At 34.1% G+C, this 14,767-nt stretch overlaps 1 protein-coding gene across 10 annotated transcripts in view; it reads left to right on the top strand.

Annotated features, from left to right (window-relative positions):
• Positions 1-14,767, top strand: part of VTI1A (vesicle transport through interaction with t-SNAREs 1A) — a 349,002-nt gene that overhangs the window by 79,423 nt on the left and 254,812 nt on the right. For 6 of the 10 annotated variants that reach the window (XM_041745792.1, XM_041745797.1, XM_041745791.1 and 3 more), the window contains exons 5-6: positions 6,353-6,373; positions 11,082-11,166. In XM_041745792.1, the coding sequence (XP_041601726.1) occupies positions 6,353-6,373; positions 11,082-11,166 (106 nt within the window). The remainder of the gene's footprint in view (positions 1-6,352; positions 6,374-11,081; positions 11,167-14,767) is intronic. The other 4 variants (XM_041745794.1, XM_041745800.1, XM_041745793.1 and 1 more) reach the window with 1 other exon arrangement.

Raw genomic sequence — 14,767 nt, 5'->3', positions numbered from 1 at the left:
AGTATTAGCAGCAACTCATGTGGAAGCGATACTGTTTAATGCAAAGCTGGAGTCTTAATCAACTTCAAAATGTTTCTTGGAGATCTTACATTTAACCCTTTACCTTGTGATCACTGTCTGCTATCTTTTAAAAAAATCTTTTCTTCTCTTTTCTTTATTATTTAGTACTTAAGGAATAACTTGAAACACACTGTTTGCAGACAAAGCCAAGGTCTTCACCTCAAACACATGTAAAAGGAATAAAACAGTACATAATGCAGCTTTGATAATAATGCAGTATAATTAAATCAACACTTGCAGCAAAACAAATGAAAGTAAGCTTTCAAAATTCAACAGGGCAGCTCGGTCTCCTATTGTGGGGCTTCTTAAAATACATTCACCAAAATGCAAATTGTGAGCACCAGTGTGGAACTTAGATACTCAGAGAGAGGTCCTGCCTCTGTCAAATAATAATAATAATAGGAAAAGTCTTTCTACAGTTTAAGATCTGCATAGGCCAAAAATAAGATACAATTTCTTCTTAAAAGGGCCTTACAACTTGGCTGTCAGTTCTCATTGGATCACACAGCAGTGTCATGAGTCTAATTAATGTCCCACTTCTTTCTTTGAATTAATACTGCAGACTTCATTAATTCTTGTAGATAATATATATGACTTAAAAAAATGTTTTAAGAACCTCCGTGTAGAGATGACTTTTAAAATGTCTCAAACAACCCTAGAGACTTATCTCTTTGACACTTTTAGAGAAAGTAAATGATGGGAACTTCAGAAGCAAGACCTGAACGTGTTTATTAATATTCCTTTGACAAGTATTGTAAAGGTCTCTACTCTGCCTAAATAAAAATGAGCATAAATCATTCATTGAGTAAACCAAAATTTTAATAAGATGGTAAAACATATTGATACACATTATAAGACTTGTATAATTGTATTTAACATTTCAAATAGATTATATTTTAAGTCTATATATGCTAAAACTTTATTACTATCTACTCTAATGTAAATATTATAAATGGGATGTTGTTTATGTGATTAAGGCTCCCAGCCATCCACCCCCCCCCAAAAAAAAAAAGGATGGGGGGAGGAGAAGAATCACTCAGCTGATTATATTTGATTTTGGAAATATCTCACCTCATCCACCATTTGAATGTCATCAGCTTGAGTTTAGACATGTAAACATGTTAAGATTTGACTTGGGATTTCAGCTTTTCTGATTGAAATGTGAGAACAGCTAAGGGGAAGAAAAATAAGGAGCACATCAAACATAAAAGGCTGATGGGATAAAGAGTCTTACTCATAATAGGTTAAATAACACGAGAATGAGAGGAAAAATATTTTCTTCCTATTTTAAGTGTGATTTAGATTGTTCATGTCTCTTGAATGAGTGAATCATAATTTTATTTCATATCTTTACTACAAAAAAAAGTATTCTCTTTTTTGCAAAAAAAAAAGTGAATGCAGAGTTCCCATGTCAATTCTCTAGAAAGCTATAGATCTTTCCCTCATTTGAAACTACTGCTTAATATAGAGGAAATAGAAAGGAAGGGGTGTTCCTGTCTAACTCAGACTCCTTTATTCTAATAGATGTTGTAGTACTCTGACAGGGATCCCTTTTTTTTTTTTTTAAGGCATGTTCACTTCTCTTAATGGACATTTTATGTGCCTAAAACATTTGCCTCATGTACATATAAGTATGATTTTTTATGCCTAAAGAAAAATATTCCACAAAAATAGATAGAGTTCGTATTTTCTGAATTTTTCAAATTATATTCCTGTCACTTTAAAGTGATTACGCAGAGATTTCCTCTGGACTTGTATAAATCAAACTTACAAATTCTGAATGTGCTTGGAGAACCTGAAGTTTAGTTGTAAGGAGCTGTCACTTCAATAAATAGAATATGATAAATTATAGTCATGAGACAGTGTAACTGTTAGATTATTAGTTATGTGAACTTTTCAGTCCAAAATTTGAATTAGGTTTGAAAGTTCAAAGAGACCACACTTAACTTTTTGGATATCTTGTCGCCAACCATAACAAAATTTTTATTCCATAATGAAATCATTAAATTTTGTTTTGAGGCTTTTTATCATAATATAGGAATTAAAATCCCTCAAACTAAACCACATCCCTTAGCCAGGAATGGTCACTTGAGAATTACTCTTTATTCTGCATCAGTATTCAGTCAGACTATGGAATCAAAACAGAAGCCCTTTCTTTAAAGGAAGAAAAGATTTTAAGTTTGCTCTTTATGTATTAATTTTTGTAGCTCAGGGGCTGAGAAGATAGTTTTGTTTTTTGTTTTTTTTCAGGGTAGGATTACCTATAATTTACATAAGAAAATATTTTCTGCCCACAACTAAGTTTATCTTCAAGTTAATTGTTGATAAATTTTTAGAACTTTATAGCTATGTAATATTTAAGATAAACTTTTAATAAACAGAGAAAACTTGGAGATAAATAAAATGAAACCAAAATATATGTTTCACTGAAATTGGGATATATCTCAACTTAAAAATATATATATCAGAAAAGGGAAATAATAAAGAATTATAACAATGGTTGCAAATAGGTCAAATAAACTAACTGCTGACTAGTTATTTTCGATGCAACATACACATCCTCCTTATAGTGGCTTCTTTGTAGAGATTTAGGCAAATGTGAATGCCATAGCTATTATTTCTCATTCTGGTCATTTATAATGCTTTTTTTTTTAGGCATCTAAAATCTGTTAGGCACATAATCTGCCAATTAACTATAAAGTATATTAATTTACTCTTATATAAACATTTCTGACATGATTAGAAATGTCAAGATTTCAGCAATTAAGAATTTTTCAAGTGCATCTTTAACGTCCCTCATACAGTACACAGTTTCATTTAATTCCAAATTAATTGCTTTGTATAAATTCATTTCTGATTCATATCCATTTCATACAATCAAATATAGCTCATCCCTCATTTACAAAGAAGGGACAAAATTACCTACATTGCACATTCGAGTATTGTTGGGTCATCAGCTTTCCAAGGACTATTGTCTTAGGCATTATCATTCTATTATTTTAAAATACCATGTTTTCCATTCCATATGGCAACATTGTAATTCCCTGAGAGAGTTGCGTTTTTGAAATGTAGCAGTGCTGTATTTGAGTGGAAACTTTAATAATTGTTACCTTGATTTAGTTTCATGAAAATCATTCTCAGGAAAGGAAAAAAAAATCTTACCGAATTAAATCCCCTAATCCCCTTCATATAGTGGAGTCTGATGATGGGGCGCATAAAATGTTCCAGACTCTTACGTTTGAACCCTACTAATGGTCTCTCAGTTTCCGTACGCAAAATTACTGATCGGTGAATAAATGTGAGTAAATGAAATTTTAGTAAATCCTAAATAGAAGGTTCAAATCCGTGTCTAAGGAGTAGGATATTCCTAAACGTGCCGAAAATTTTGTGGCGTAGCAACATTTAGCAGATACGATTGCTTAATTTTTTTTAATGCGAGGTTCTCTTAAGTTCCGATTTGGGCTTGCTGTGCATAAAGTGTGTCAAACTTCAGCCACAGACCAGGGGGTGAAGTCGGTCAATTTAATTCCCCAAGATCTAAAGAAGGTCGGTATCATTTCATATAGCCCTGGCAGAGCAGATCATTACCAGGCACAAATCTGTTCGTTACGTGCTGAGGGTTTATAGCAAAATAAATAGACTGTCATCATAAGTTCAGAAAATTGTGTGTTCGACCCACGATAATGTGTAAAGGGCGTTTAATAGAGTTCAGCATTTATTCGTTATCTGTATGCGGACAGAGACGGCAGTGGCGTTATCAGCTTTTTTTTTTTTTTTAAAATCGGTAGTTCTGGGGGTCACGTGACACCCCTCACACACACAGGCTCGCGCATGAACCCTCACATGCGCTGCAGTGCAGTTTTGATTTTAGCCACAGCAGAAGGCTTAACCACAAGAGATTCCACTGGTTCAAACCAGCGTAAACCAGATTTTTTTTCAGCCCACAAAGGAACAGATTACCTCTTGTATCAAATTCTGCATTGGGGGAGAGGAAAAAAAAAAAAACCATCTTTGTTTCAAAAAAGATGTTGATTATCATAACTCAACATGGTGGCATGGCACATTTTCAAGTCGCCTATGATGGAGCTAGTAACTCAATAAAATACGAAATCACTACTTTCAGTCTAGTCTAAGCATTGTTAATTTTCAAAAATAGACCATCTTTTGTTTACTTGAATGAAAACTCCCAGCCTAACGAAAAAGAAAAAAAAAAAAAAAAAGAAGAAGATGAAGATTAAAACCCCTCCCCATTACCTAGCTTAGCTACAAATCCGGTGTAGAGCTTGAATGCAGCCATGCAGCACAAACAAGATAGAACGTTTTTTGTTTGGAACCTATTGAAAAAACAAATGGGTAGCATTTTTAAACACTCATTGATTATGGCAGGGTGGCATGCCCCAAATGGTCTCAATTGCTGAGGAGTAGTTTTAAACTTTGGCCCTTTAAGTATCATAGTCAACTGAAGAATGGTGCCCCCAGAAAGAAAAGATAGCTGTGCGATCAATTCCCAGATCGTCTCTTTCTGAGAATTAATGTTTGCCTTTTTCTCCCATGATGTTCAGATAGCACAGAGAAAGATTCCTATATATGATAAGCCAGGTATTTTAGTTTAAAATTTTACTTATTCTTGGGAAGAATGGTAACTTTTCACATGAAACAGGATGCTTGACTCATAGACACTGGATGGTTGCTGAGAGAATGAGTATATTAATTAAAAATAATTACATCTTCCTGTACATTTTGAAAGGACAGTATTAAAAGTTTCATTTCCACTAAATGCATTGTGAGACATTATGTAATAGATTCTGTACCCTTTCTCTAAAAGATTCATAACGATTTTGAAATCTCATTCTTTGTACTTGAAATACTTTTCATGTAATAAATAACAGAATGAGCTGGAATGCATACTGCCTTCCTTGAATTGAAGACAAAAACAGCATTAAGCATTGAGAAAGCAGGACTAATAGTAAACATGAAACTTTTAGAGAGACTTATAGTGAGCAATTTATGGCATGTTTTCTCCCAAAGCAGTAGTTTAATTTATTGGCCTGTATATGTCAAGTATTATAACAGATGTTACAGATATTTGGATGTTTAAAAATTATCAGTTGTAGACCTGAAATGCTGAGGATGCAAATTTCAGACCTAGAATGTGGTTTATAGTCTTTCACAATATAGGTTTCAGTTTCTGTTCATTGCAGAAACTATGGCAGTCATCTCAACTACACAATGATATTTGATTTAAAATACTGTGAAACATATACATACCCCCAGTGCACGCACACACACACACACACAAAGAATGAGTCAGATATATGGTTATATATCCATTTTCCAGTTTCTAAAGAATTAAGTAACATATTTTATCTGTTATATTTAAGGCAAGTAAAAAATGTTCTGCATAGGAGAATTAAAACATTATCATAGGGAATTTACTTACAAGTAAAGAGTGTTTTTTTGGTGTGACTTCAGTGAGAATAGACAGCAGTACAAATGAAGTAGGAGAGCTCATAGCATAGCTCATGGCTTTGAGATGACCTGGTTTACAAGATGAAAATTGAAAAATGAAGAAACTTCAAAAATTAAAAACAAAAACACCGCATGATTTCAGTAGCCTCTTAAGCAAAACAAATCCTAGAAACTAACACTGATACACACAATATTTATAAAGATAGTGAAATATTTGGGTACTATGTCTTGAATATTGTCTCCCTTGGCATGCTTTATTCCCAATTAAAATAATACAAATACAATCCTATTACTAGAGTGGGCCCATGTATGGTATTAACTAACATAATTATTTGTTTTAAACATTTATTGGGACAAAAGCATGAACTATTAATCATTTTCATTTGTAGGTAAAATCTGAAATCAGTTGTCAAGATTCAAAATAGAGAAACATCCTGAAAACTTGTATATACAAAACCTCTTCAGTGGTACATTCTTAGAAGAGAGGAACAGTAAACTTGTTTTCTTTCTTTATAATATAGACTTCTATGAAGCCGTTCCCCTTTATTTCATGATGGTGTCTTAGATGTACTTTAAAAGAGAATTTCACACTATTCTCTTTGTTTAATGTGACAGTGTGAGAAAGTGATCTTTATTCGTTCAAAAAACTCTGCATGTAGTCTATGTTTAGGTTCTTTTAATGTGTTTGTCTGTGATTTTTAAATGCTAAACATGTAAACAGATAAATTGTCAATGTTAATTCTGTATCCTGTCACACAACTGATCTTTCCTTCCTGCCATTTCTTTCCTTTTTATCTTTTTTTTTTGTGCATTCATGTTGCAGTTGATAAAATTACGTGAAGAGGTGAGTACTTCCTAGCTTGCTTTTTTTTTTTTTTTTAATTCTGCTTTTTCCTATAAAATTGAGTTTCCAAATCTGAAGTAAGATCTTTGGGTTCATTTTTTCCAGGAAAATTTACACATAGCAAAAATATTGATTATATGGCTAGCAATGTTCTCTGCTGACTATCTTTTAAAAAACAAGTAAACCCTAATCATGCTTATCACAGTGATCGTTGTTGTTGGTTGGCATCCGGAGAAAATTCATATTTTAAAGGCCAAAAAAGGAAGGAAAAATAAAAGGATATCTTAAAACTTTATCCAAGTGTAGTTTTAATGTTAATGTAGACTAACTTCAGGTTTATTTTATTTGTATTGGTTTCTCAAAGAAGTCAATGTGATTAAAATGTTTTTTCCCCCGGACATTCCAATTTACTGAAATTTTTTTTAAATATACTCTTTTCCCTCACCCAAAATTCTTAGGTTCAACACAAGAACCACGAATCTGTTTTCCTTTTAGAGAAACACACATATGTTATAAATGCTCTACTAGACTGTGTACACAGATACTTAAGAATAGCCAAAGCTCTCCTCATTGTTAAACACTTTCCTTTTTGTAGGAAATAGCACCCAAGTGAGTTCTCATTTTCCTGAGTTGCTGGCCTGTTTTATAATGCAGCTCTGGACTTTTTTGTGTCCCAGCAAATATTTACAGCAAAGTTTATCATTTTATCCCTGTATCAATGAGGGATGCTGAATGATTCTGGCCTTGTTTTCTATATTGTTGTGTGTTTTTTTTTTAATTAGGGTTACTTTTTTTTCTTTTTTTTTTTTGCTTAGTGAGGTTGAGTTTTGTTGCTTTTATATTAGGACATAAAATAATGGCCTGTATTGCAATTTGAAAGCTAATTGCTTATAAAGAGTACTACGAATTATTTTTGAGTTTAGACTGACTGCATTGATTGAGATTTTCCTAGAATTTTTTTTTATTAGTATGTCATCATTCTATAGGTGACATGAATGCTAAATGAGAGGCTTGTAGACAGTGGTTTTCACCAACCCTTTTGACTTAAGATACTCCATTGATGTCCTCTCTTAGTAAAAGTAATAATGATATATAAAATAAAGGGTGAAAATATATAAAACCCTTAGCCTCCAACATTTTTGTGTTTTTTTATGATAGCAGATGTATATGCTAAGTGAATATAATCAATTGTAGTTTTGTTGTATAAGATCATTCCTGAGGTGAGTGATACTCAACATTATTTTCCTGCAAGCCAGAATATCTGCTTTATGTGTATTTGTGTATACTCATGCTTAGGTAAATAATATGTTTTCAAATCTTAATGGAACTAACAATAGACGCACAAACCTCTATATGAAGAAACTACACGAAGCTTTTCTCCTGAATTTAGTGAATATAATTAATAAAATATTAGGCCTTATTACAATCGGCGTTTTTGACAGATTTATTTTTGTTAAGCTGAATTGTATGGACTTAGAAATCTTAATTCTAAAAGCTGAAAACCTCACGTCTGCATTTCTTGTAAAATACAGTTTTATCATCGTTTTTGGCTTAATTCTTTTGTTGTGCCTATAGCAACCGTTTCATCAATAATGGCTCTGGGCTGCGTGTTTCCAAAACTATAACCCGGAATGGAATTGTACTTGGAAGAATTAAATCATTCAACTAATAGAATAATATACTCTGGAATATTCTTTTAACAGTCTTTGATATGTATATAGCATCAATATTTGTAAAATAGATTATGATGATGGCAGTGCATTGGTATATGGTTTGCTCAAAAGAGATTGTTTCTCAGCCAGGATTCAAATAGTAATCGAACAGTGAGTGTACCCCAGATTTCTTCCTTGTACCTCTTCTAGGAACACAGGCACTAGTCTGCTTCAAAATAGGATGTTAGGTTGTGTTTGGATACAGAGTGTGCCCCATCCCTTTCTTGTGATGCTCTTTCCTGGCTCAGTTCTGGGAACGGGGCATGCTTGGAGGCAGGCTAGTGTGCACAGGCAGCTGAACTGGTGTTGGCTGTGCTGAATCCTGCATCTCCAGTTCGCCACATTGCACAGCTCCTCATGCAAGTGGAGCTCTGTCTGAAGCTCCTGCACAGCTTCACTTACCTGCTTTGAAAGGGCTGAGGAGAGGGTGAGAGAATGAGTTTGGGATGGAGTGTGGGGGCAAGTTGAAAGCATCAGCTGCTACTGTAGTGTATTTCCTTTCATTTTCAGAGACCAGGGCAATGCACAACTAAGGGAACAATGTAAATAGCACAGCTGTTACAAGAACTTGATTTTAGCTTGACTTAAGTGAAGAGGTTCCAAAATACAAAGTGGGGTCCTGCTGGAAAGCTTGCTGGTAAACTGGTAGTCCTCTTGTGTGCAGATTTGCTCTGATAAACTGTCCTGAAGAAGAGTTGCTTCCATTATTTAGGAAGATATCTTTTTTTAAAAAACAATCTTTTAGAAATTTTGCTCCCCGTTAGAGCCATACACTTAATAATCCGCTTTGGCTCCCCTTCGTGGAATTCCAAGAATCATTTTACATTTAAATGCTTTGTTTCTTACACCATCTATTATCATATAATTAGACTGTCCATTCCCAGTATTGATCTTTGATTTTTTTTTTAATTCTACAGTAGCTAAGTGTTTTCTTTTAATATAGGGATTTCATCCAATATGAAAATGAGCCCAAAATTTTTGTTCTGTTATTCAGAATTCCAATTTAGATTTACTCTTGATTTCACAAATGTGATATATTTTTATGAGAATTACCAGTTTGAAATTAAGTCCTTTGTTAGAGTAGAGAACAATATTCAGAGAAGGGAAGAATACTCCCTACTCCTAAAACATGCGTATAGAGAAAATTAGGAGGAAGAAAGCTATTTTTGATAAGCTGAGTGAAGTGTTTAATTTTATTTAAAAATAGTCATGTATACCAAACACAGAGAGCTCCTCTTGCTTTTCTTTTTCTCAATTACAGCCTTCAGTGATTTAGCGTTTTCATGATATAAGCATTCCTTCCTTCCTCCCTTTTATTTATTTAGTTTTTTTTTTTTTTTGTAGAGGGAGGGGCAGCTTTTCTCTTAATTTCTCCACTGTATATTAGACAACTCTATTAATTATTATAGACTGTTGTTGCAGCTTTCCTGACCTTCACATCAGGTCCTATCTCTCTGTTCGAAATGCATTGTTTTAATGATTCTTCCCCCCCCCCCCCGCCCCCCCCAGGCCCTTCCCCCCAAAAAAAATTTTCAAGGAAAGCTTTGATGTGGCTTTAGCTGCCTCCAACGTCTGGCCGCATCTCAGATGTGTCACCTATGCCGGGAGGGAATAAGGAAATCACGTTTTGAATGGTAATGATAACATACTAATCACTTCCTTTCTTTGAAGATGGAAGCGAGATAGTCTGTCAGCATCCCTGGCTGCTAGAGCTTGGAGGCACTGGTCTAGGTGTATTAGCTTAAGTGTGCATGTCAATACAGCTTGCATCTCCACGATCCATGGGGGCTCATTAGAGCAAGGTAGATCGTTTCGCTCGACAGCCACTCAGATAATATGTGTGGCACCTCCTTTTTTATTATTATTAGAAAGCATTTCTTCGATTTTAAATGACATCTGTCAACAACACAAAGTTATAGGAGTTGTGGCTGCATTTTTTTCTTACCGTTTGACCAGATACCAAAACTGATTTGGGGGGGAGGGGGAGTACTAATTTATACAAATACATGTATGCGTGTACACACACAGAAATATACAGATACACATATTCATCTATTTCTAGTATCCAGACGTATGTGCATCTGTACACACACACACATTCACATGTGCATGCATACATTCTTACTCATTCACAGCTATGATTAGTTTATGAATATGTTGGTCAACCTGACTGATCGAGTGACTGATCACTATGGATAAAAAAACAAAACCAAAAAATCAGCCTCAGTGTAGAAAAGAAAGTTGAGACATGGAGAATTACGGGAAAATCCTTTCATTTCCCCATCAAATATAGCATAAAAGAGTACATATAATTATTATCATTTTAGTTCAGTCTAAAACAAGAGGAGTCAAAAGTTCACCTTCAATCTAGTGTCCTATATTTGGAACTAACTCACATTTTTGTGTATCTGTGTGCAGGCAGAAATGTGTTTCTCTTGTTTCTTGGTGGTTGCCCCGAGTTGTCTTAAAACCAAATCTGCTGTTTAATATTCTGTTCTAGTAGCAAATGTTGTTCTATATGGCATCTTGCCACACATCCAAAATTGGAGCATTCTCTTGAAAATAAAGTTTCTGTTTAAAATTTACTATCTGCAGGAATCAAAGGAGCAAATGAGTTTTTTTAATGATGGCATTTTATAAAAAATAAATACAAAATAAGGATCATAAATCTATGCAAGTGTCTCATACATCTACTCTGCTGAAACAGGAAAGATCCAGTTGGCTCTCGTCTTCGTACATTTGTCAGTGTTTGGGAATACGATTCATGTGACCACATACAACATGAATCTGCCTTTTAAAACAAAAAACTGGATGATCCGTACACAATTGATTGATTGGAAATCTGCCCATAGGAGATTTGCTAAAAATTATCTATAATGCATAGTATCTCCCCCCGCCCCAGAAGTGATAGGACATAAGAAGACATTAATTTTTTTTAAGGCAAAAAAAGAACATTGTAGACGGCCGTCTGATTTTTTTCCCTTTTTCTTTTTCAGAGGGCACATCTGCTCGATAACACAGAGAGGCTGGAAAGGTCATCTCGGAGACTAGAGGCTGGATACCAAATAGCAGTGGAAACCGGTAAGAATTCTGAGAGTGAGCAAATTGTCTTGCTTATGCACAGCAGTCTTCACAACACATGACATTTCAGGGAAACTTCAAAGGAGTAGCAGAGACAGCAGCCCGAGATGTGGTTTACATATTGGGGAGACAATTGGGAGCTTATTTGCGCTTATCTTTTTTCAAGTTAAAAGGCATGACATCTACTGAAAACAGTTCCTGAGGTTTAAAAGTATACATCTGAAAAGAGATGGAATACTTTGTCTAAATTCTACATTTGTCTTAATATGCAGTTACATGTTGTCAGTTTACCCACCCGCAATGATTGCTAGCACACGGTGCAGTCTCCAGTTGTTTGCTCCTTTACATTTCTTCACATATGGAAAAATTAACATTTTAATCAGTCTAAATGATGTGAGCTGGGGGCAAAGAAATAACAGTATCTACCTTACCTTATGTGCCCTGGTGTTGAAAATGATTCCTAATGATTCTGTTTTTTAAAAATCATAAGATAGGAAAAAGATATGGAAAAAGAAGAGTCATAATAAGCAGCAAGACTAATGTTCATGATAATCTTAATAGCATTACTTAATAATTGTCCAAACTTTTGGTTTGAGTTAATACTAGTTATTAATTTCAGAAAATACAGCCCTAATTTGACTTCTAAGACTTGTCTATACTTAAAATGGACAAGCTTTTTCATTATAAACATTTTATGCAACAACTGTGTATTTTTACACAGTAAATAAATATCTATTAATCTTGCATAGTCATCCGATTTGTATAATTTATGTTTTTTGTTTTGTTTAGTGAAGTATAGATTGTATAAAAATTTATTTTACGTAGTTCAGATAGTTCTTGCCCTGTATATAAGCCACAGAAATAGGTGGTTAGCAATAACTCCATTTTAAATATTTTAAATTTTAAATATTTTAAATTTAGCATCATAAAAATGTTTGGTTTTTTTTTTTGGAAGAACAGGTATAATGAAAATTATTCCAAATGATTTTTTTTGTGAATGGCTGATGTTTTCTCTTGCCCTGAGCTCATGGCTGTCCTATACTGGCTTACTATGTGATGAGTTCTAAGGAACTGAATAGGAAGAACACAAATGGCATTGGCATTGTAGTAATAGTGAAGAACCTAAAGAAAACTGTGACCCCTCCAGATTCTTTAACAGTGTGGGCAGCCCTTCATTCTGACATTATTAATAGATTGGCTTTCTGCCCTGATTGGAATAAAAGCCAGCTTTCATTTGTTCTTTTTTGTGCCTGGGCTCACCTTTAGAAGTCACTGTCTTGGTTAAGAATGTCAGTAACAGAAAGAGCCCTGAACATGAAGTCAAAAGACCAGACTTGGGTTCTAGCTCTTATTGGTGAGACCTTGAACACATCACACAATGCCTGAGTCTCAGCTTCTTCTTCAGTAGATGGAAATAATATCACCTGTCTCAGAATATTCCTAAGAAATGATACCATATGCTAAAAATATTTTGTATACCATAAAACTACACAAATAAAAATATTATGAATCTGTGATCATTTGGTGATATATAGGCATTTATCTTTCTCTATTTATAGAAAAAAGTTTTATTATGGTCGAAATTTGTATATATTTAAGGATTTTTTAGAAAATGTTACTTTGACATCCTTGGAGAATGTAGTCTTTAGCCAAACATTAAGGGACTTTCTTTGACAAACCATCCTATTGGTGAGCCTCTTTCTACATGGGACTTGGTTGGGTTGGGGATATTCTTGCTTTCACACTTGATCACAGGGCTTGATTTGTCGGATTGGGCTACCTTTTCTCTTTCACTGTACCATTCATATATTTCCCTCCCAAAGCTTAAGGAAGTCATCAAAGAAGATCACAGATACTGCATTGATCAAGATGATAAGATTGAATGGGATTTGATGGTTATTCCTTTTGATGTGTACTAAAACATCACATTCACATCAGCTTATCAATATAGTCAACATGGAAAATGTCACTTTAAGAGTGTTCCCAAAACCAACCTCCATCCCTTTGGTAGAATACAATGGTAGTTTATAAAGTTTTGTAAAATTAAATATCTATTTGTCATATAAGGCTTGGGAAATTATTGCAGACTATAAAACCAAGTCTGGAAGAAGGAACATGGCGGGCTTTGTGGAAGTAAAGAAAGATATGGTACAGCCTTTGCATAGACAAGAGCCATCACATTTTCTTGGATGAGTTTGGAAGTGGAATGAGAAATGAGAAGCCAGGCAGAAAGCCTTTGTCTTGTCCTTGCTTCTTATCAAAGTAATATGGGGAGGGGGGGATGTTACTGTAACAGGTCCTATGTTGTTTATGCATTTCCTGTTTCCTTGTTAGCCCTCAGCCTGGTCATACCTGGTCAGCCAACAGCCCTCTGTTTTGACTGGGATTAAATATGTGATGCTAATAATTTTTGTTAAGATATTAGTAGAAGAACAATATCTTTCAAAAGGAAAAACTTGGCACATATTGGTTTCTTTTTGTTAAAGACTATGAAATGCAAGGAGCAAACGAAGTAGAAAAGCTAGTAAGACTTGAAACAGCACAAAAGAGGGAAATGGTTTACAAGTATTGGTCTAATAAATAGTTCTTAGACCGCAGCAGGAGTTGTGGGTAATAGCAGAATGAGAAAAAAATGACAAAATAGTAACTTTCTCATAAGGCAAATTTTATTAATTAAAAGGACTGCACTTTTCCTAAGATGATGTTTCTCCTATTTTGGGGTGATAAAAGACAAGATAGTTTTATGATATGATATAAATAGCAGGTAGAAGTTATATATTTATTTTTCCCTCTCTCTGGAAAAATAACAAAATTGACAACCCTATTTGGGTCTTCTAAAATGTTTTTTGAAATTTTACTTGTCCACAAAATCTAGGAAAATACTGTGTGATGGACTAAATTGGAGAAAGAGAGAGCAACTCTATTATTTGGCCTGGTAATTAATCAGCTGTGTGACTTTGAGAAATCACTTAACCTCTCTGTGTACATTTTTGTATTTGCAAAATGTAAACCTGACACCAGACTCTATGTATCTCCTAAGGTTGTTATAAAGTAAAATGAGGTCATGTATATATATTTAGGTTCTTTAGAAAGTAGAGATGGCTCTGTAAAAGTCAACATTTTTATGTTATTGTCAGCAAAAGTGCTCATCTTTCAAAATTACTGGCAAGAGGTTTTGACAAAAATCTGTAAACTTTTCTATTCATTTACTTGATAGCTATTATTGGCAAATATAAAAGAGTTTGATTATTATATAAAATCAATTATATGTAAACAGCATAGAAAGCATATTAGTTTAACCACTAGTGTCTTCCTAGCAAATAATGAAATTCATCTTCTAAAGTTCTTGAAATATTTTTTATGTTCTTAAAAGTTTGATTGGCAGTTACTGTCTCTTTAGGAACTGCTTCTCAGCAGAGGGACACATGTCCAGAATGCTTTTGGTTTGAGAGAAAATACATGATTATTTCCATGTGCCATTTACACCTTGATATATATTGAGTTTAATGCCTATCAAATTTCTTTCCAATCCCTTCCTTTTTGAGAAAATTGATGAGATGACCAGTTAATTAGATAGCTCTATCTAGAAAAGAAGAGACAG

Source organism: Vulpes lagopus, chromosome 2 (genome assembly GCF_018345385.1).
Source record: "Vulpes lagopus strain Blue_001 chromosome 2, ASM1834538v1, whole genome shotgun sequence".
Classification (NCBI taxonomy): domain Eukaryota; kingdom Metazoa; phylum Chordata; class Mammalia; order Carnivora; family Canidae; genus Vulpes; species Vulpes lagopus.
This window is presented reverse-complemented; position numbering and strand designations above follow the sequence as displayed.